The sequence below is a fragment of the Sciurus vulgaris genome (genome assembly GCF_902686455.1).
Source record: "Sciurus vulgaris genome assembly, chromosome: 17".
Taxonomy (NCBI): Eukaryota; Metazoa; Chordata; class Mammalia; order Rodentia; family Sciuridae; genus Sciurus; species Sciurus vulgaris.
In genome coordinates, this window is record NC_136478.1 from 1,840,607 (window position 1) to 1,863,346 (window position 22,740).

The 22,740-nt window shown below is 62.3% G+C and overlaps 1 protein-coding gene across 2 annotated transcripts in view; it reads right to left on the bottom strand.

Annotated features, from left to right (window-relative positions):
* Positions 1-265: 265 nt before the first annotated feature.
* JPH3 (junctophilin 3) overlaps positions 266-22,740 on the bottom strand; it is a 47,320-nt gene continuing 24,845 nt past the window's right edge. Inside the window, exons 3-6 of one of the 2 annotated variants that reach the window (XR_013760550.1) lie at positions 10,644-10,768; positions 6,105-6,985; positions 1,560-1,738; positions 266-509 (exon numbers count right to left, since the gene is read on the bottom strand). Coding sequence is in view for 1 of the 2 variants with exons in the window: in XM_079119603.1 (XP_078975729.1) it covers positions 1,658-1,738; positions 6,105-6,985; positions 10,644-10,768 (1,087 nt within the window). In the remaining variant the exon portion in view is untranslated. Of the gene's footprint in view, positions 1,739-6,104; positions 6,986-10,643; positions 10,769-22,740 lie in introns of both variants that reach the window. The other variant, XM_079119603.1, reaches the window with a different exon arrangement.

Genomic DNA, 22,740 nt, shown 5'->3' on the forward strand with positions numbered 1-22,740 from the left:
ATATCCCAACATGGATGATTCTTAGAGCTGCAAAGAGCAGGAATCTTTATTTGGTTCACTTCAGGTCTGCAGCAACCACTTGATATTAAAAAAGGAACGGAAAAGATGTACAAAAGATGTAATATCCCTTTAGAAAGCAACATTGTCAGAAATGGATCATCTGCGGAGCCTCCCTCCCTCTCCTGTGTCCCCCAAACCAAACTGTGCGAAGGAACGGGAGTGAATGGATAACGGAAAACAATAGAAACTGAATGTGACTGCAACATGCTCTGATCTTTAGTTTATTTCTGGTTAAAAATATAGCAATCCAGTGCAGTGTAGTAAAGAAGCTCTGCTCGAAAGGCAGCAGAGACGCTAACGTAAGCAAAGCAAGGCAGGGTCCATGAGGCGGACGGGAGTCGCCGGGCCCCCCAGGCGTGCGCGCAGGGCTCCTGCCTGCGGACACGCCTGGGCTGCTCTTGGCCACCAGACGCTCGGCATCCCTTGTTTGTTTGGATAATGGAACGACCCTGGTAGAGAAGGCAGAAACGTAAGGACCTGTTTTCGTTCGACCGGAACAAGTTGAACATTGCACATTGGGGAGGTGTTGGTATGCAACATCGCCTAGGAAACGTCAAGCCACTGGGTCTCAATGACATTCCTGTCCCGGGACCAGACTGCTCTGGAGTAGCACTGAGGCATCTGGAGGGAATGTGCATATCTGCTGGGGAAGTGGAGGCAGGCACAGTACAAAGATGTGAGAACCCGTGGAGGTAACAGCGAGAGGCCGTGGCCTCTGGGGCGTCACTGCCAGGGACGGAAGCCTGAATGTACATCCTGCATACTAAGTGCAAAGTGCCACATGCTCAGAGCCCAGGCGTGATGTCAGACTGTCCATGGCACAGTGGGCCCCAGCCTCACGGCCCTGGGGCACAGCCCCGCAGCACTGGGCTGTGCCAGCCGGATTGGGGTCAACCCCTGGACGCCTGCAGCACAGCCTCCCTGTGTGTGCTGGGCGGACGGCCGGGGGGCAGACAGTGAGTGAGTGGGGCAGGGCGGGGAGGACTCTGCGTTAAGACTCGGTGTGGGGAGGCGGCCTCGCAAGGAGGCCGTGGGGCAGTGCCGAGAGGAGGGAGGCCGTGGTCTGGTTCGTGGGAAAAGAGAAGCGTGGCTCTCCTTCCCCTTGAGGATGCAGCACAGATTTGAAGTAGAAAAAGGCCTGGGCTGCTCCTAGCAGGACAGGACACCCCACTCCCAGTGCCTGGTGCCCGTGCTTGAGGCCAGCTGTTCAGACAGGAAAGCAAAGTCACTCGGCCTTCCAGGTCAGCCTGGCTAGCTGGGCACCCTGCAAGCGCTTCCTCGGCCACCACCTCTGTCCACACCCAGCAGGAAGGGCAAGGACCATGACTTCTCTGCCACCGGTGTGCCGGGATCCCTTCTCTTTCCACGTCAAGCGGGAGGGTGGGCGTGCTGGCCGCCCTCTGCCATGCCACACAGCAGTGTTACACAAGCAAAGAATTTTGGCTAAAATCCAAAAAACATTACCCAGAAAAAAAGGCAAACTGTGAGTAATACCCAACCGTTTTGTTCTTCTGTGAAAAGACCGGAAGTCGCGGGGCGTCCGAGCTGGGCGTCCCGCTCCTGTTTGCATACCGTCACTTCTGCCAGCCGGACAGTCTCAGATGAAAAAGTTAATAAACAAGATGGCGACTCCAATGTTGAGCAGGATCACCATTACCACCAGAATGGGAGCCGAGCCCTGGAAGAGAGCAGAGGTGGGGGTGAGCAGGCATGCGGCCTAGGGGGCTGGGCACGCGCCCAGTAGTCCGCAGCAGCATGTCTGCTGCTGGCGCAAGGTGCATAGGCGCTGGGCTCCTGTGGCCTGAGGGCCTCGGCACAGCGCCCTGGCACCCCTCGTCAAGAGTCCGGGCTCCCTAAACACCCTGTGTCACGGTGGCCAGTCAACAGGTGCCTCTGGCTGCTAGGACTTGGAAGCATGGCGGGTCCAGTTTCACAGCACCTGCGAGGTTGCAGTGGCCAGCCAGCACCAGGTGGGCCCCACCCCCCAGCGGTCGTTAAGTTCAGAGCCCTTCAGCAGTCCTCCATGAAGTCACCTTCCCATTAATTCAGTCACACTGACTTGCCACTGCCCCCAGGCAACTGCGCTGGCTGACTTCAAGGCCACTGGTCTCTTCTAGGAGCCCCATCTGCCTGCCAGGCTGCACTTGGGGTGTGCATCTCAGGTGCCATCCAGCCCCTCCCTGTGCCCTGCATCGGGGCCTGGCCTTGGCCCTGAGCCTGCAGGCTGCCATGCTGGGCAGGACAGGGGGAGGTGAGGCTCCTGAGGTGGACTCTGGAGAGGATGCTGCCAGCTCTGTCCCATGAGCTGCTCCTCAAGACCAAGCGTGCTGCAGTGCCCTGCTGTGCTGGGGTGGGGTGGGCTGCCCCAGAGAAGACATCTGCCCATCACCCCACCCTGGCATCATGCTGCACCCAAATAAAGAAGTGGGCGGGAGCCCCCGCATCTCCCTGGAAGGGGAGGTGACCTGTGCTGGGGTCCCAAGCTGCTTCCCAGTCCCTCTCCCCTTTGCAGCCAAACGTCAGAGCCATGATGGGGTTGCCTTTCCCTGGCCGAGCGCCCTGTGGCTCGTGATCCCAGGCGAGTGCGGAGGCCTGGGATACCTCTCCCCGAAAGGGAGGCGCCTGTGCCTGAGTCGACACTGGCTCCGCCCCTCTCAGATGAGCCTGGTTGGGTCTGGCAGTCCCTGGGCTCCCTCCTAGGACCCAAGAGAAGCCAGCTGAAACCACATCCACGAGGCCACGCGTCCCAGAAGTGAGCATGGGGTTGACGGTGCTGCCGTACAGAGGGCACCACCACAGAAAGGACTGCCACCGAGGCATGCCTCAACGGGTGGGCAAGAGGCCCCGTGCCCCGTGAGGCAAGCCGGGCGCCGTGTGGTCATGAGTCAAAGGTCCAGGAAAGGCGGCCCAAGCAGGGTCCCTGGTTGCCTGGGTGGGCAGAGGGACTGCTCGGTGGGTCAGCAGTGCCTTTGCAGGGGATGGAAGTAGTCTAGAGGCAGATAGTTGTGATGGGTACACAAATCTGAATACACCAAACCGCCAAACTGCACACAATAGACAAGTGAGCTGTACGGAACATGCATTCTCTCAATAAAGCTGTCGGCCAGAATGGTGGGTGCCCAGAGAATGGGGCTTCCTTCCCAGATGCACTGCCAGCAGCCAGCCGGCCTGGGGTGCACCCTCAGGAAGGAGGAAGCTCCTTCCAGAGGCCTCTAGATGCAGCCTCCCAGGGGCACCTGACCCCTAGGGTGTCTTGGAGGCACAGCCGCGGCCCCTCCCCATGCACATGTGGCCTCCCCACACCCAGCCTCAGAGCAGCAGCTGATCTCACCCTCACCTTCTTCCTCTCTGGCTGCCAGCCAGCCTGTAGCTCTTTCTGTCCCCTGGGTCATGGCCGGCTGAGTGGCACTGTTGCCCTGGTGATCAAGGAAGGTCCCGCCCCGCCCCAGCTCCCCATGCTCGCTTTCCCAATGCCCGGATGGCCCTGTGCCCTCCCTCCCCGGGCTCACAGAGCATGTGCTGCTCTCCTCTCAAGAGGCTGCCCACCTAATGCTGCTCACTGGTACCCTATGGTGACACGGCTCCTGTAGGGCCCGCGACACTGAGGCCAGGTGCTGGTGGAGAGCACACCACCATGCTACTCCTGAAGAGGGGTCTGTGACAGCTGGAAAGCTAGCAGCCACCTCACCCTCCATGACAAAAGATGCCTCAGAAACCAGCCTCGGCCTCCAACCCACTGAGATCTGGAGCCGGGCCACTGGCCCCACTTGGCTCCATCTGCATCGTGGGCTGTGGCACCCTGGTCTGGCCACCTGCCCCTGCAGCTTACATCCTGGCATTGGGTTTGCTCAGCTGACTCTGGGTGGCAAAGAGATTTGCTGGGGGATGGTGTTGGGAATTGGACCAACGGTGCTGGACCTTAGCTACTCCCTGCCAGGCGGGAGCCAAGAGTAGGGGGCCTGTGCCACGTCCCTCGTTCCACAGGGAACAGGCACAGGAAAACCCAGGGATCGAGTGAGGGCTGTGGAGTTCACTTGCTGGCAGAGCTGGAGGGAAAGCCTGGGCATTCCTGCCCACAGTGACCTCACCCTGAATTGCCAGGACCTGAGCCAGAACCCTGGGGCCTTCCGTGGCCAGGTTCCTTACCACCTCTGCTGCCCTCACGGCAGGGAGCACTGGACGCCCTGGAGAAGCGGGGGAGACCAAGGTGCTTTCCTCGGGGCGGGGAGCTGCCTTACCAGCCCATGTACTCTGCCTGTGGTGAGGGGCAGGGTTCCTGGACGAGGGGAATGCTGCTGGACAGGACACGCATCCCTGACCCTGCAGCCAGCCCATGGAGAGCTGTGCCCCTGGGAGGGGACACAGCAGGCCTCGAGGACCCCAGCACCTGTGTCACCCCAGTGGCCACTGATGTCCCCACCATGAACACTGGCAGAGCAGGCTACCTCCCTCAGACCCAGCAATGTGGCCCCAGGTTCTGGAGAGCTAGTGAATGAGACCCTGCCTGCTTCAGGCAGGAGGCTGGGCCCCCAGGGTGGGCCCTAGAGTCTCCTGCTTGGCTTCTGGGGCTGAGGGGATGTACCAACCATGGCCAGGCTGGAAGCCCCCGGCAGGGTTGCCCAGAGCAGCAGCTCCTGCCTCTGCCTACAGCCACCACATGCCAGAGCTGGCCTGAGGCTGGCCCCACGTTGGCACGCCGACCAGATGAGCTTCGCTCGAAAGCACCCAGAAGAGCCAACAGGGCTCAGGGGGCTAAATATAGCGCCGGTTCTCATCTCCCACCCCTGCCCATCACTCCTCCATCCCAAAATAGCCACACGCAGTCACCCGGGCTGCCAACAGGGAGGATGAGCCCTGAGTGCGAGCGGAGCCTCGGGCTGCTGTGGGCGTTTGGAGGAGGGCAGGGGAGGCGCCGCAGGGACCAGCAGTGAGCAGTGGCCTCAGGCCGCAGCGCCTTCTGGGGTACCAAGAGACCATGGCTCCTGCGCCCTGCTGCGGCCACGCCAGCATTCCTACAGCGCCCCTGGAGCCAGCACCATGGCTCCCACAGCGAGCCCATCTCCTGTCTGCCCTGCGGGGCAGGAGCCTTAGCAAGAAACTGAGGGCTTGGGGCAGTGCCTGTGCCCACAGGCAGGCAAGCTGGGGTCCTGTGGGAGACCTCTGGCCTCCTCATTTTACCTGCCCGCCATCCATATGGCCCACAGCCCAGGAAGCAAGTCTGGGGCAACAGGGCCCAGGAGGGGCACTCTGGGTGGAGTCGACGCAGGGCAAGACTCCGGGAGCCCCCGTCTGGGCTGGCCCTGAGGCAGTTTCCCCCTACGCCCACCTCAGCAGAGAATCCAGTGGGAAGGTCTGCCCGCATGAAGCCCGAGTCTCACGTGAGGCCCTCACGGGGAGCATGCCGGCCTCCCACGGGGAGCATGCCGGCCTCCCACGGAGCGAGGAACCTAGATTGTCCAGCCTGATCCTGAAGGTCAGGGCGGGGCCTGAGAACCTGCATTTCAGCCACCTCCCCAGGGACTACAGGCCCTGCACTCGGGGACCATGCTGGGAGAGCTGTCACGCCACGTGAAGGCGGCCAGGAGAGAGGACTGCCAGGGAGACCCTGTGGAGACCCCCACCCGGGTTGTCCTTGGCAGACACTGGCTTCCGCCTGTGACCAGGTGAGTGTCTGGCCCTGCGGCCAGCACACTGAGGCATCTGACCTGGTCCTCTGCCTTGCCCTCCAGGACTGGGCACTCGCCACCGACCCGGCGCAACAGGGGGTCCTCTGAGCAGCAGGGTCTGAGCAGGCTGGGGACAGCCTGCACCACCCAGTCCTCCCTCCCTTCTGAGCCTGGGCGGGGCTCTTCTGCCTGAAGGAAGCCTGACCCTTCAGGGTAAGGGGCCAGCTCTGGGGAAACACCAGGGCCTGGGGGCCATCCCTCCTGGCCGCACCCCATCCCTGGAGGAACACTGGACAGAAATCTTCAGGAGGCCCCCGGTCAGAGCCACTGGGGACAGTCCTGGGTGCCGCCCCCGGGGCCCTGCAGACCGCCACTCACCGAGCCAGACTTGAGGTCGTCCCCATTCTCCTCGTCGGACTCCAGCGCCACAGGCAGAGACTTCTGGGGTGGGGAGAAGGTCAAGTCCCAGCGCAGCAGCCGGGGCTCGGGCCCGTCCCCCAGCCGCAGGCTCTCCAGCTTCTGCACCGTGGGCTCTGCAGAGGAGGCTGGCCGCAGGTTCTCCTTGTTCTGGGACTTGGACCTCAGTCTCTGCAGCCCGAAGCCCCGATCCTCAGGGCGCCGGTCGCCGCCCGCGCCCCGGCCGTGGCGCCTCCTCGGGGGCTGCGGCTCGGGCGTGCAGGAGTCCATCCTCAGCAGGGGTTTCATCTCCAGTTTGTAGTTGCTCAGCTGCTCCTCCTCGGGCTCCGGCAGCCTGGCGCCCCCCGGGCCGGGGTTGCCCGCCCGGTGGTGGGAAGTCCATGAGAACACAGGGGGGGACTCCGTCCGCCGCTCCCGGGGCTTGGGGTTCCCGGGCTGCCTGTGGCCCGCGCCCCGGGTGCGGAAGTCCTCGGTGGCCTGGCCGGGGCGTGGGGCGCTGCTGCGGACGCCCCTGCAGCCGCCCGCCTTCTCCTCACCCCAGCTGTTCCGGGCGTAGTCCCCTCCCCGGCCCTCCAGGAGCATCTGGATGTCCCCACCTCGCTCCTCATCCACCGAGACCTGTCGTGAGAAGTGGGCTGCCCTGCTCCTCGCGGGGGCCGGTGGCGGCGTGGCCGCGGGACTGGCGGGGAAGCTCTGCAGCGGGCTGTCGTCCGGGGTCAGGTCCGAAGGGGTGGTTCCCTTGCGGTACAGCTCGGGGCTCTCCTGCTGCAGCGGCGTGCCGGTGGACAGCACCTCGATGTCGTCACAGGAGCCCTGGTGCTTCGGCCTCTGGTACTCGAGCCCTTGGCGAGGAGACAAGAGTGCACAGTGGTGTCGCCCTGAGCCTGCTCCTGCAAGGAGCCCGGCGGCAGGCGGAACCCCAGGCCGGGTGCTCCCTGCTCACGACGGCGCGGGGCCGAGGGAGGGAGAGGCCGGTAATAGTGGCTCGCAGAGCCCTTCCATGGGGCGCCTACCCCGGGTGCACCCTGAGGACGCCTGGGCAGTCCCAGGTCAGGGCGGAAGCAGTGGACAGCCCTCAGCCCTGGCCCCTCGTTACACTGGCTGACCTCCTACAGGCCCTGAGCCTGGAGAGGCTGGGCATGGCATGGCACGGCCACCAACCCCACCTGCCTGCCTCGGGACTGAGAAACAGCCTGGCCGTGCCTTCCCAGGGATTGGCACCAGTGTGGCCCCGGCATGAGGCCAGACCCAGCCCCGCTCCCTGCATTGCTCAGGCCGCCATAGCAAACCGACGTTTGCCTCCACTGAGTCCCAGTCTGAGCCCAGAGGCTCAGAGGGCCCAGGTACCCAGCACTTGCTTGGTCAGCAGATTCCTGTGGGCTGGCATCCGAGCCTCTGACCTCTGTCCCACACAGGCCAGGCCCCATAACAGAGAGTGGCACATCCACACAAGGCCATGTCCCTGATCCCATCTCAGAGCCCAGGCAGCAGTGAACAGAGCAGGGCAGTGACCCTGGTGAGTGGCTCTGGGCCAAGGGCAGCCCCCTAAATTGGTGTCCCCATGTGTCATGGGGATGTGGGCCAGGCAGCCTCAGGGCCTCAGCTAGTGACTGCTCCTCTGTGGTCATGGGGCTGGGGCTGTGGTGGTATCTCCACATAGAGAGCCAGGCTGGGGAAGGGTCCACACACGACTGCACTGGTACAGGTATCCACTCCCAGCCCTGGGCTCCCACCACGCCTGCCTCCCTCTGGGTCCTTAACCGTGCTTCACCAACCACCCCCTTGGTTGGGGTTGGGCTTCTGAGGGCCAACATTCCTGTGCCCAGGCACCGGGGACCCAGCAAGCTGGGCCACAGCCTGCAAGCAGTCCTGTGACCTTTCCTGTGAGGCCACTGTCCAGCACCTGTGCCCTGGAGGACAGCTGGTACCCCACTTGCAAGTACTGCCACATGGGGGTGGCTCTCAGCTCAATTAACTGCACAGAGCGTGAGGCTCCGGAGGCTCACGTGAGGATCCAGGCAAAACAAAGCCCTGGCAGCTCACGGCGAGAGTCTTCATTCTGGTCTGTGTCCTCCAGCCCTTGGGCTCTGGGGCATGGGCAGCATCACAGGAGTGTCTTGGGCACTGGACACTGCCCAGCAGAAAACCAGGTTCTCAGAGAGTTTGGACATCCCAAGCCCCTAGGTGGAGGCTGCAGGGTCCTCCGGGTTTCACTGGGGGGCCACCTCCCCTGCTGGAACTCTGGTAATTTGCTGTCGGAAGCAGGTGCAGCTCAGGGTGGGGAGCCAGGCCTCCTGGCTTCCAGGTCCCTGGTCTGGGCACATTTGCCTCTAGTGCTTTCTACACAGGAACAGGAAATGTCTGATGTTTCCTGAAGGATGAGCACTAATAAGAGATGCAGGATCCAACGCCCTGCAGGAGGCGCTGTGGAGGGAAGGCCAGGCAGCTAGGAGCCACGGAAGCTCCTGGAAGCAAGATCCAGGCGGACAGGAGGGAGGGCGGGCCCAGGTGCCCAGGTCCCTAGGCCAAAGCTGCCATCAGGTGAGGCAGCAGCTGCGCTGTCCTCTGTAGGGAGCCGAGGCCCAGACTGTCTCCGCAGTCGCTAGCCTCAGTTCTGTCATAAGGAAAAGGGACGCCTTTCCAGGAGCCAGCTTCTGAACCAAAATGGCAGCCAAGGCCTGCCCAGCAGGACCCCGTGTCCCAAGCCCAGCATCTGCCTCCCAGGTCCAGCTCTGAGCACCCGGGGCTCCAGCAGCCATGGAACAAACAGCAGGGTGCGCAGCAGCCTGTTCTGTCTGAGGGGCGGAGCCAAGCCGTGGAGGCGGGGCTCTGCCAGGGCTCTGGGGGAGCCTGCTCATAGTCTCTGCAGCTTCTGGTGCGCGCTCCTGGGCTGCGGCCATGCTCGCCCTGGCCCAGGTGTCTCTGTGCAGTATTTTAAGAAAATACATTGGATTCAGGGCTCTGCCTGATCCAGAATGATCCCACCTCCCCCTCCTGGCCTCAACTGCACCGATGCAGGCCTTTCGCCCAAGGAAGCGAGGTTTGGAGCTTCAGGAGGACCACTCCCCTGGGCGGTTCAGCACCATGGGGAGCCTCAGACACTGCACCCCTTCTTTTCCCTTACGGATGGGGAAACTGAGGCTCTGAGAGGTGGAGGACAGGCCCCAGCGGTGCAGTCGCTCATGACCCACGTGTAGGACCCAGGAGACCCATGGGCGGGGCACCAAGCATTAAGTCTGCTGCGTGTGGCTGGCCGGGCTGGTACCACAGGCGCCCACTGGTCTGAGCACAGGGCAGGCATCCTACGGTGCCCAGCTCACACACTCCGGAGCCCCCTGTGTCTGGAGTTGGAGGAGGAGGCGGGGTGGGTGGCTCACGAGAACAGAGCTGTCGGGAAGCCATTCCTAGCCCAAGGCCACAGCTGAGGTCCCAGTAGGGACAAGGCGGAGCCCACCAGCTTAGCCATGCCAGTGGGGACCAGGGGTGCTTTGTGTTCCTGACTGTCCCTCTAAGCTAGGAGCAGCAGGCTCATCACGGGCCCTTCACCCAGCCAGGGCAAAGGTGCAGGGGGGCAACAGCCACATTCCCTGTCCCAGGCAGAAGCACCTGGGAGAGGTGCCCCATGGCCAGCGCACAGGCAGGACACCAGAGCTGGGTCCCAGGCCCCATCCCAGAACGAACAGAGAGTGAAGACCAATCTGTCTGCTGGTGCAACCCTGGCCCCTGGCCCCTGGCCCCTGGCCCCTGGCTCATCCCTGCCGAGAGCAGAAGGCAGCTCAGGGCTGCAGGTCAGATCCACTCAGACTCCAGCAGCCTTCACACCCCTCCCCCGTGGCACTGGTCAGAGGTGTAGACGGGAGGAACTGTGGTCCCACCCCGTCCCCCAGAGTTCCCAGTGGGGCCAGTTTGGGAACCAGTGGGCTGTGACTGTGGCCTCTGCCCCTCCGCCACACACCACGTCAGGCCTTTGTCACGCCTGGGGCTCGCAGGATAGCACCCAGAAGAACACACACCCAACACAGGCCCCTGGAGGGAGGCTGAGGTTCCCGGACCTGATGGGATGCGGCAGGAGCTGCTGTCCAGGACCTATGCTACGCCACTGGCCATGTGTGGCCGTCTGCATCTAAATGCAGACAAGTTAAGACTAAACAAAACTAGAGTCAGCTCCCTGGTCCCTCTCACCATGCAAGGCTAGTGGCTGCCATGTAAGACAAGCAAGTAGAGTATTTCCATCATCACAGAATGTTCTAGAAAGATAGGAGCAGGTGGGGAGAGGCAGCAGCCTGGAAATGAGGCTCGTGGACCTGGGGCACACCCACACATTCAATGAGACCCCGCGGGGGCCTGTGACTCCAGGAAGGGCGGTGGCCGCCAGTAGGATGTCAGCTTCTGGGGCAGAATCCAGGTGAGGCCAGGTGGACTGCAGCCTGGGGACATATCTGATGCCCCAACCACGCAGCATGCACCCTGCCTTTGAAGCCTGGTGGGCAGCAGACTCACCGTTCTCCCGGTGCTGGAAAGAAGGTGAGAACTCTTTGGCAGTGATCCTGGCGATCCGGGCTTCCTCCTGCGCTTTCTGAGCTGCGGTGAGGGCAGCCTCGGCCTTGGCCCGTGAGTGGGAGGTCCTGGGGGGATATGGGAGGAATGAGAAGGGGAACAGGAAGTACAGGAGGTGGGGTTGAGGCCTCGCGCCCACAACCGTGTGCACCCAGTGGGACCAAGAAAGGAGGCTGGTGCTCTGTGTCTGCCCTTGGACCTCAGGATCTTTTTCACTCACTCATTCATTCAACAAACGTCACTGGCACCAACCAGCCAGCCCCGACATGTCAGATGTTCTGGAGAATGTGTTTGTTCTTGTTATAACAAGCATCCTGCACACGTGCATAAGGAGCCCATGCTAGGGTGGTGCCACGACCTGGGTGGATGCCGTGACAAGGGACACCAGTGAGTCTATGCTGCATGAGCTGCCCTGATGCCCTCCTGTCAATCACCCCCTGGCAACTCTGGCCCAGGACGAGCCTAGGTGTGAGCAGGGGTGGGTTCCCGGGCTGACAGAGGGAGACACGAGCCTGCATGCGGGTGAACAAGCCAGGCAGCTGTGGGCTGCCTGCTCTGCTGGGGTGGGCCTTTCCCCGCTGAGTCCGGCAGGCAATGCCAGCTCCACATGCTGGCCACAGGCTGCGTGGTCAAGACACCACTGCCCCAGTTCTGGGGCTGCAAGTCCAAGGTGCTAGCAGGTTCCGAGTCCGGGGGGCCCACCTTCTGGCCTATGGATGAGCCTCCCACTGTGTCCTTGCGTGGAGAAAGGGGCAGTGAGCCTTCTTGGGCCTCCTCTTATAAGATGCTGATCCTGTTGTGAGGGTTCCACCCTCGTGACTGGCCACTGCCAAAGGCCCCGCCCCTGACCCCATGTTCAGGACTGGGGACACGCTGAGTCCTCTGTAGTCCTAAGCACCTGTCACTGGGGGTCCACGGGTCAAGCCTGGAAAGCCTCACACAGCCTGGAAAGACTGGATTTGCTTTCCTCAAAATCCTGTGGCGCTAACAAGACCAATTTCGCCAGGAGGAAGCGAGTCAAAGATGTACTCAGATACGGAAAGACAAGCCACCACCACGCACACGCTTCCGGCAGGTGAGCAAGCTGCAGAGGACGTGGCTTCCCAGGCGTTCCTCGCCCAGCCTGCGCAACACTGCGGGGAGGAGGCCCAAGAACCTGGGAAGAGTCCCTGTGCCAAAATTTAGATTGAGAAAATTCTCTCCACAGTTTTACTTCCTAGAAATGGGAAAATCTATAATTTCTCAGCAGAGTTATGGCTCCACATCCCATGGAATGTGAGAATCACACCTTCTAAAAGAGTCCTTGAGAATCTGGTGTTTGTAATTATAAGAAAATAGGGGCAGGGAAGTCAGAGGTGAACCTATTAATAAGGCACTAATCAATACCCGATTTACTACCAGTGATGAGTCTACTGATAAGCCACTGCTGCAGGCACTGGACTCTCTCCACCTGGTGACAGGACACCTCCACTCGCCCTAGTTTGACAGCCCTAGGGGTCCACCCCCCGCCTGCTCCTGCTCAGTGCCTCCTCTGCTGCCCCCGATGAGCAGTCCCCACAGCTGGGAGGGCAGCAGGGCACCCCGAGGATCTGCAAGGTTCTGGAGTTGAAGACGCTGCTCCAAACACGGCCTGCCCTGGTGGAGACACAGGCCTGGCTGAGCCTCGCGGCAGCCCAGACCCAGGTGAGCGGTGCACCCTCAAGTCCACCAACAGCCCAGCCAGCGGCCTCTCCCTGGTTCGGTCACTGGGTCTCCTTGGCTACGACAGTTTCGCTGAGCCTGCTCCCGCCAGGTGGTGGTTTTCAGGCACAGAGAGCTGTACCCAAGGGGACCCGTGGCCTCTATCAGTCACCCCTCCCCAGCCAGAGGTCCACTTTGTCTCTACTCATTCTGGAAACTTCATGTCAAATTGATTTTTTAAGTTTTTCTTTCTTTTTACTTTTCCCTGACCAGGTGAAAGTCACATGACATGCAAGGAGCCACATGGAGGGACACCACCCGTGGCATTCAGTGTCCTCACGACAGGCACAGCCACCACGTCCAACACTGCCTCACCCCCAAGAGAACCCTGTGCCTCAGTTGTCCCCCAGGCCCCGCACTCTGTGAGGTTCTAAGCGACCGTTCAGCACAGACAGAACACCTGCGGCCGTCTCGGGGCCCAGCCCTTTGCCGCAGGAAGACCACCCCAAGAGGGTGGGAGAGACAGCCACGCAGCAGACCTGACCCAGCTGGCCCTGAGGACCCCACCCCAAAGCCTTCGCACACCATGGCTTCCGGAAGCCTCAGGCCTGCCTGCCACAAACAGCCCTCTACAACTGCTGGTGTGCACAGCAGCCCCTACCACCCAGAGTCCCAGGAGAGCAGGGTCACCCTGTCTGTGTCCCACCAACCAGCACCAGACAGCAGAGGGACAGGCATCTTGGGGGAAGAGGTGACACTTTTGAAGGAAAGCTGGCGGGCGGGAGCCAGAATCCAGGGGAGGCAGGCGCACGGGGTAGTCCTGTGAGCAGAGTCCTCTCCACGGCGGGTGGCCGGGGCCATCGACCCTCTGTACGCGTTATTCAACCCAAGGAGCTGCTTCCAGCTGAAGAGCAGCGTCTCAGTGGACGGGCTGTCTGCGGGAGGACAGCAGCATGTGGCCAGAGCAGCTGCCCGCTTCAGACTGCTCCACCCAGGCTCCCGCTGAGCTGAAGGAGACCACCATGTAGCCCCTGGGTCTGCAGTGCACTGCTGTGCATCACTGTCCTGCTCTAACCTCCTGGCCAAGGACCACAGGGGACACGCAGGCAGCCCTCTGTGAGGCCTGGCAGGGCCCCCGCTCTGCTGTGGTACCTCGCATGCAGCCCACATCCCATGGGCTCAGGAGGGCCCCCACTCTGCAGGTCAGAGTTGAGCTGCTTGTGGGGGCCCAGGAAGAGTCCAGGACGAGGGCAGGTGGGGCCACCTGGACAGTAACAGGGCCACCTGGAGGCCAGGCGGAGCCTCTCACAGAGCCCAGGTGCTCCTTCCCTCCCCAGCCCACTCCGCCTCGTCCACTCCCGCCTGGGTGGACATGTGCTGTTAGAGGAGACAGGGCTGGAGGTGGACAGGCTGTGGACCCAGAGACCCGTGGGCTGACCGACAGCCCCGTCAAGAGGGCGATGCCAGTGGCGGTGCTGAGGTCAGGGACCAGGCCGCTGGGAGCACGGGCAGGGTGGTGCCCCACAGCCCCTCAGGTGAGGCCCGTGAACGTGGAGGGACACGCCAGGTGAGCAGGGGCGAGAGCTTCAAGCTGAGGGCCTTGGGCCCCGTCACTGCAGACCGGGCTGCACCTGGGGGAGGACGGACCCGCCTGCACAAGTGGCTGCTTTCGAGGGGCACAAAGGGTGGACGTGAGTGCCAGGGTGGAGCTGTGCCCCGGGACAGACTTGCCGGGGCGCCAACCCTGTGCCCACGCGGGGACCTTGCTCGGGGGCCGAGAGGTTGTTGAGCTGGGTACTAGCCCAGCAGGACTGGTATCCGCATGGCCAGGGGCCCTTGGACCCAGCGTCGGACCTGACAGGAAGGCTGAAGCCAAGAGCCAGCCGCCTCCTGGGAGGAAGGACTCAGGCGGAGACAGGGTCCCCTCCCTCAGTTCTCGTTTTGGTTCCGGCACTGGGGCTGGAACCCGGGTGCTCCACCACTGAGCCATGCCCAGCCCTGGTATTGTTTGAGACAGCACTTAAGTAGCCCAGCTGGGCTTGGTGCTGAGGTCCTCCTGCCTCGGCCTCCTGAGCCCTGAGGTTGCAGGTGTGTGCCGCCGCGTGGCCCTCACAGCCTCCCAAAGAGTCAGCCCCACGGATGCTTGGGTCTTGAACCTCTGGCCTCTGAGCAGGGGCATGAACCTGTAAGGCCCGTCTGGGGCCCTCTGCCTCAGCAGCATGGCGATGCCACGTGAGTGCTGGCTGCACATCACCTGAAGACCTGCTCAGAAGTCTCACTGGGTCCGTGGCCGCTGGCCAGCCCCGCTAACCTGGTGGCCCAGGCAGGCTCTGACTGAACCAAACTCCGGGGCAAAGAGGAGGAACCCCTGCCCTGCCAGGAAGCCCGGCCTGCCCAGGACTCTGCTGGAGACCAGGAAACAGCCACCGCCCTGGGCTGCAGCAGAGGAGGGCCCATGCGGTGAGGGCACGGGGTGTAGCAGGCCCTGCCCTGTGCAGATGTCCAGCCGTGAAGGCCAGGGCTGGGGGCCTGACTCAGAGGTGGGTCCCAGGTCGGGGTTAGGACTCCCCAGGCCCTGAGGGCCAGCGCCAGTCAGGGAAAGTGCCGCCCTGGGTGGTTTGCATAGGCAGGTGTCAACCCAGCACCCATGAGGGGCAAGCATGCTCCTCAGGCCCCCTGGGCTCGCAGCTGGCCCTCCCCTGTCCCTAGGCCAGCCACGGTCACTGCAGGTCTCAGACAGGAGCCCCCATCTCGGCACCACCCGCCCTGGAGCGCAGTCACCAGGGTGCCAGTGTCTGTCCCAAAGGTGCAGAGCTGGACCACCGACAGCTCAGCAGGGCCACCCCACAGTGTCCCGGTGTGATCACCCATCCTGCTGCAGGTCAGAGGCTGGCCGCTGAGGCCAGAGAGGGGAAGGCCTGGGTTGAAGTCTCTCCCACAGCCATCTGGCTTGAGTACTGAGTTAGGGACAGATGGGGAACAGACAGGCCCATCCTGGGCACAGGAGCTCGAGGGAAAACAGCACTGACATCCCACGAGGGTTAGGACCCCCAAAGTGTGCGGGCAGGGGGCTTGCCCTGCTAGGGAGGGCACCTGCAGGGGTGGCAGAGAGCCAGGTGTGGTGAAGGCTGGGGCGCCGGGCTGAGGCAGAGAAGGGCCTCCTTCCTCCAAGGCCAGCTGGAGGGGCCGGCTCACAAGCAGTGGGCATGCGAGAGGGGCCCTCGCTGGCCAAGGATGGACTGGGCATGAGTGTGCGGAGGGCTCACCAGTCGGGGCAGCAGGACTGAGGCACCTGCGGGGCACTGGCCCCAAGCAAACTCCTGGGCAGCCCACGTGGTAGACCAGGGCCCTCAGCAGAGAACCCAGACCCCACAGCAAGCAGCCCCCACCGGCCATCTGTAGCACCTGCGCCCTCACACCTGGACGGCACCTGTGGTCTACCCCGACTGGTCGGCACCACCGAGGCAGGGGCTGGGCAGGATCTGCCGGGGAGATGCGCAGGAGCCCAGCCTCTTGGGTGAGCCCAGCCTCTGTGTGAGGCCTCTTCATGTTTTATTTTGAGACAGGATCTCACCAAGTAGCCTGGCTGGGCTGGGCCGCCCCTCCTGCTTCAGCCTCCAAGTGGCAGGGTCCCAGGTGCAGCAGCACCTGCAGTGACAGCCGGAGATGACAGTCATGAGAGAACCTGCCCCAGAGCTGAAGGAATAAAACAGAATACAGGTCCCTCTTGCCATTATCGTGATGGGATTTCCCCTATGTGCGTCCCTGAGGCGGCCCCTGTGGTACGTCACCGAGGTGGCTCCTGTGTATGTCACCAAGGTGGCTCCTGTGCATGTCACCGAGGTGGTCCTGTGGTATGTCACTGAGGTGGCCCCTGTGGTATGTCACTGAGGTGACTCCGGTGGTATGTCACTTAGGTGACTCCTGTGGTACGTCACCGAGGTGGCTCCTGTGGTACGTCACCGAGGTGGCTCTTGTGGTATGTCACTGAGGTGGCCCCTGTGGTATGTCACTGAGGTGGCCCCTGTGGTATGTCACTGAGGTGGCTCCTGTTTATGTCACTGAGGTGACTCCAGTGGTATGTCACTTAGGTGACTCCTGTGGTATGTCACTGAGGTGGCCCCTGTGGTATGTCACTGAGGTGACTCCTGTGGTATGTCACTGAGGTGGCTCCTGTTTATGTCACTGAGGTGGCCCCTGTGGTACGTCACCGAGGTGGCTCTTGTGTATGTCACTGAGGTGGCTCCTGTGGTATGTCACTGAGGTGGCTCCTGTGGTATGTCACTGAGGTGGCCCCTGTGGTATGTCACTTAGGTGACTCCTGTGGTATGTCACTGAGGTGGCCCCTGTGGTATGTCACTGAGGTGGCCCCTGTGGTATGTCACTTAGGTGACTCCTGTGGTATGTCACTGAGGTGGCCCCTGTGGTATGTCACTGAGGTGGCCCCTGTGGTATGTCACTTAGGTGACTCCTGTGGTATGTCACTGAGGTGGCTCCTGTGGTATGTCACTGAGGTGGCTCCCGTGTACGTCACTGAGGTGGCTCCCGTGTACGTCACTGAGGTGGCTCCTGTGGTATGTCACTGAGGTGGCTCCTGTGTACGTCACTGAGGTGACTCCTGTGGTATGTCACCGAGGTGGCTCCTGTGTACGTCACCGAGGTGGCTCCTGTGTACGTCACCGAGGTGGCTCCTGTGTACGTCACCGAGGTGGCTCCTGTGTACGTCACCGAGGTGGCCCCTGTGTACGTCACCGAGGTGGCCCCTGTGGTATGTCACCGAGGTGGCCCCTGTGGTATGTCACCGAGGTGACTCCTGTGGTATGTCACCGAGGTGGCCCCTGTGGTATGTCACCGAGGTGGCTCCTGTGGTATGTCACCGAGGTGACTCCTGTGGTATGTCAATGAGGTGGCTCCTGTGTATGTCACTGAGGTGGCTCCTGTGCATGTCACCGAGGTGGCTCCTGTGTATGTCACCGAGGTGGCTCCTGTGTATGTCACCGAGGTGACTCCTGTGTATGTCACCGAGGTGACTCCTGTGGTATGTCACTGAGGTGGCTCCTGTGTATGTCACTGAGGTGGCTCCTCTTTTACATCTCTCTGATTGCTCCTATTATTTTTATGCCTGCATTAGGCAAGTCGAGCATCCCTATTCTGAAACCTGAAATTCTCCAAACTCTGATGAGTTTTGAGGTTGACAGAACAGCACAATGAAAAAAATCCACACCTGAACTCACAGGACACAGGGCAGTGATGATACCGACTCAGTAAAAACTGTGAAACTACCCTCAGGCCCTGAGAGAAGGTGTGTGGGAAACACAAACAGATATCGTGCTTAGACCCTCTTATCTCCAAAGCATCTCATTATACATATATGAACATTTAAAAATCTGACGAAATTTGAAATCTGAATCACCACAGCCACTGTCCCCAGGATGAGGAGGGTCAGCCCCGTCATACTGAGGGCCCCAGTTCTCCCGCACTCACAAGGCGAGGGACTTGGGACACAGACATCATGGCTCCACAGATGTGTCCTATCTAAGGATTTGTTTCCAAAACCTCATGCTGTACCTCGGAGACTATTCCACACCAGCAAATGCAGAGCACAGAGCTTTCTTGTTCCTTTTAATGAATGTGCCAAAATTCGTGGATTCTGTCCAACTGATAGGGAGCAGCTCTCTGCCATTCCTGCAACTTCCAGTCATGGTCCAGCGCTGACCTTGTGGGCTTGACCTTCTGTGCACAAATCCATCTTCAGCATCAGTTTCCAGAAGTGCAGATGCTGCATCTGAGATGGACCGAGGTGTCCCTCGGCCTCCGCCGTGCTGGAGACGGCATGTGTTCTCCTGGAGATGGTGCCAATTCCTGTCCCCAGGGCCATTCTCACACCTGCTCCAGATGGGCGGGTTGGGATTCGGCCTCTGGCCTTCCCCATGCTGACCGTGGATTAGGGCCCTTCCACGGGAGTCGTGCCCCGCACGCCTGTGGTCAGGTATGCAGCAGACATTTTTCTCGCTGACTGGCCCGTGTTTCGTGCAGTAAGGAAACCAGCTGTGCCGTTTTACCTGCTTGGAACTGGCTTCCATGTGAGGACGAGGGAGGGCTCCGAGGCCCCTTCACCCAGGAGTCCTGGTCAGCCTGATGCCATCCCCTAAGCGTCACCCTCTGCGACCGCCTCTGCTGCCCTACTCCTCAGCTCCTCCTCTGGATGCCCGCTCGCCGCCCACAGAGCCTTCCCAGGCTTCAGGGCCACAGGAATCAGGGACACCCAGGGCGGACTCTGGGAGGGGTCCGAGGCAACACTGAAGATGGCCACTCTCTCCCACAGACAGGCATCGCCAAGGGCCAACCTCCTGCTACCTTCGGCTCTGCTCGGCATCCTCTCCTCAGACACGGGCTGCACTGCCCTGTCCCCAGGCCACGGGTGGGAAAACGGGGGCCTCAGGATGTGAAGCCTGGCCCAGTGGCTGACCACCTCCAGCTGGGAGCCTGGCAGCCCAGAGAGAAGGCCCTGCTGGGCCAGCTGCATTCTGGGGGTTGGAAGGGATGGAGAGGGGTGCACCCAGTCGCCATGACAACCCTGGGGGCTCTTGGTACAGGAGAAACGCAGACACGAGCTGGTGTTCAAACATCCCGCATGCTCCCTCCCAGCCTCCCCTCTCCTTCAGCCTGCCTGGACCCAGCGCTCCACTCCTCCCTCACCCCACAGCGGCCCGCGTGCACCAGGAATAGCAGGCAAACTGCGCCTGCGCCAAACCAGGACCCACCAAAGGAGGTGCTGTGTCTGCACCTGCCGGGCTGGGCTTAGGCCACAGCTGCCCTGCTCTCACCGGCTGGGCTGGCCAGGTCTGTGCGCAGGAGGGCGGGCTCCACCTAGGTCTCCAGCCGGAAGGGAGGCCTCCCGTCACGGGACTAAGAAGGGGACCAGTCCCCACGGTGCCTGGAGAGGGCCAGGGCCTGTCGGGAGGGACGGCTGTCCCCATTGCCCTAGAGAAACCCTCCCCACCCCACAGAGGCCTGGAGTTCTATCCACATCTCTGTTCCCGGGAGCACGTCCACACCAGGAGCAGGCCTGGCCAGGAGAGCCCCACGGCGGTTCCCCCGAGGCTGCCTCCTTGGTGGCTGGAGACAGAGCCCAAGGTGCTCAGTGTCTTCTCACAGTGCCGGACGCCCAGCGGGGGCCCCAGCAGCCCTGTCTGAACAGCCAGCAACCAAGAGTGGCTCAGGAGGACCCACAAGGCTGAGCAGGGCCACTCCCCAGCCACATAATGTGGATCCTGGTACCAGCACAAGGCTGCTGACAGAACAGATGAAGGAAGACCAGGCTGGCTGCGGGGACCTGGGACAGCAGCGGGCAGCAGTGAGGCCCCAGCTTTGACCCCGGCCTCATGGAGAACCCCCCACAGGCCCTGGAAGTCTGACCGGCAGTTTCTCCTTGGAGGGTCTCGAGCCCAGGACAAACAGAGGCTGTTGACAGGCAGTATCATTCTGGCACGTTCCATGATGCTGGTAGCCCTGGCAGAGTCCCCCTGGCCACTGTCCCTGCTGCTGAGCTCTGGGGGTGCAAAGGTCACTGCCGCGCCCTCTCTGCTCCTAGAGGCCTAGGAAACAGTGCCGGAGGCAGACTCCATGGCCAGATGCCCACCATGTCTCCATGCCTGGGCCCTAGACGCAGCCCTTGCCCGACAGGCAACCCCGTGCCTCCACCCAGGGTGCCAGCCAGCCTGGCCTGGGCTCTGCCTGCTGCTCAGGCACTCACTATGGGACAGGCAGGTGACCACAGCCTTGCTGGGCCCCAGCTCCCCAAACAGGACAGTGGGTCCTGAAGGCCCATCCTGGGGGCCGCCCAGTGCTGACCACCACGCTTCAGTCCAGGCCTCCTCCTCCCACTGTGGAAATGGTGCCCAGCAGGGAGGGAGCTCTGGCTGAGGCTGACCCCACAGGACACACCCCATCACGCTTCCACATGCGCCATCTGTGGTCACCCTGCCTTGCAGGAGAGCACTCTGAGGCCCAAGAGGCAGGGACTCACCCAGGGGGAAGCCCAGTGGCCCAGAGGGGACAGGCCTCAGGCTAAAGTCCCTGGCCCTGCTCCTTGCAGCTGCAGCAGGGAAGAGAGCCAGGCCCAAAGGCACCCGGGCCTGGTATGAAGGAGAGCAGCGTCACTCCCAGCCTACACCCTGGGCAGCACCCTGCCCACCACACCCTGCAGGCAGACACCTAGAGTCTCAAGTCCCACCGATGTGATGGAGGGTCCTGCTGGAGAGGAGGGGTGCCAAGGGCTCGAGATCAGCCCCAGCCCAGAGACACAGCCATTGCCAGGCCCCAGGTCCAGTGCAGCCCAAGATGGGAGGCAGGCAGCAGGACGCAGCTGGGAGCCACTCCTGGCCAGACCTCAGTTCCCTGGAGGCAGCGCCACAGCAGGCCGAGGACTAATGAGGTGTTTGTCACTGTCTGCAGCTCCCTGGAGACAGACTCGGCTCGTGCCAGGTGCCCGCCAGAGGCTCCGACTCAGCATCCCAGGTGGCTCAGCCTCCCTGGAGCCCTGAGCGTGGGAGGAAACACCACCTCCTCGGCCCTCAGTGGGTCACCAGCCAAACCAGCAGGCAGCGGCTATGCCACCCAAGCAGGCCATGGACACTAACCACCTCAGAAGTCCCAGAGGCACCAGGAGCATCTGCCCCGAGGAAGGCAGCTCTGGCCACTCTGCAGAGGACAGGCTGAGTGTGTCCCACAAGAAGAGGCCCTTAGCAACTCCCTCCCCAAGGCCAAGGGGGCCTGGGGGCTGGGAAGGGAGTGGGCAGCTAGTGCTTGGTGTCTCTGTGCAGGAAGCAACCCCTGATGCCAATGGTGTGCCAGGAATGAGACAGATGAGCCAGAAGTGGGCAAGATGGTTCCAGCAGGCCAGATGCCCTGGGCTTTCTGTGGTGGAGGTTTGGGGCAAGGGTCACCCTGGATATGCAGTAGCAGTGACCTGGACCTTGAGATGCTTTCACAGGCACCCAAGAGCAGTCCAGTCTGCCACCAAGGGGCTAGGGCTCTGGACAAGCCACCACATGTGCCTCACCTCAGCCCACGAGTGGCCAGTGCTGGGAGCACAGAAGGGAGAGCCACCAGCACGGGGTTGTCACTTGGGGTTCCCTTATGCCACTGGCCAGCTGGCACAGGCATCTCCTGGTGATGGTGCCCACTGGGGGCCCAAGGGCAATCCTGTCCGGCTGCTCAGATGTGCTCAGACCACGGACCCACCTCCGGTCTCAACCCTGCCTTCAGGAAGCGTCTGCGCTGACAACAGGGCCATGCTGAGCTGCACACCTGGGTCAGGAGGTACCACAGCCCTGGCCCTGAGCGACAGACGGAGCCCAAGCTGCCAGCGCACACCAGCCATGTGGCAGAACGGCCACGTCGCGCGGGGAGCAGCCAGGGCAGGCGAGTGCTCCCGAGACGGTCCCCGCAGGCCCTGTGGAGGGCGCAACAAGGCTCTTCAGCTCAGCCCTGGAGCCAGGTGAGGCGCCCCAGCAGCGCTGAGGAGACACACGCAGGAGCCGGGGCCGCGCCTGGCTGCTCGCCAGCACGTACGGGCGTGAGAGGAGCTCAGGAGGACCGCCAGGCAGAGGCTCTGCACGGGCCCAGGCACGGAGGCCGGCCGCCGTTCTTTCCTGAGACCACGTGAATAGCGGGCACGTGTCCTGTGGAGAGCAGTCATGAGAAAGATGCAACGACGTCAGGGGGACAGTGTGAATGAGCCCATGGGAAGATGCCGGGAGCTGGCCGTCGCCCTGGAAGCCCGGAGCTTGGACTCCCCTCCCCAGCCACCCGGGCCCAGCACTACGCTGGTGAGGGAGCACAGGGCTGGCCGTGGGGAGTCCAGGGTCCTGATGGGCGTCGTTCCCAGCCCCCAGACGCTTCAGCGTGTGTTTCTAGGCACGGTACCGCTCCCTTCAACGCAGAGCGGAAGGTTCTGCTGACCCGGGCATCTGCCCTCCTAGGGGTCACCACACAGGCACCACCGAGACCACAGGGCTGCGGCAGTGGACACGCAGAGGGAACTACATCAGAACAACAGATACAGGAACCAGATAAAAACGGGGCTTCAGCTGTGTCGAGTGGCCAAGAGGTGCAGACAGGACCTGGACGTGGCCGGGGGCTGCTGCTGGGAAGGGCAGCAGGACAGTTGGCTGAGCTGGCCGTGAGGTCAGGGCTCCAGGCACGCTGGGCCTCAGAGCCTGTGTTCCTGTGTCCCCACGTGGCAGGCGGCGTTTCTGGAGGATGAGACCACGCAGTCTGTGTTGTGGCCGCGCTGGTCTGTGGTTCAGTTCAGAACCAGTGGCTCTGCGGAGCGTGCTGGGCCACTCTCCAGAAC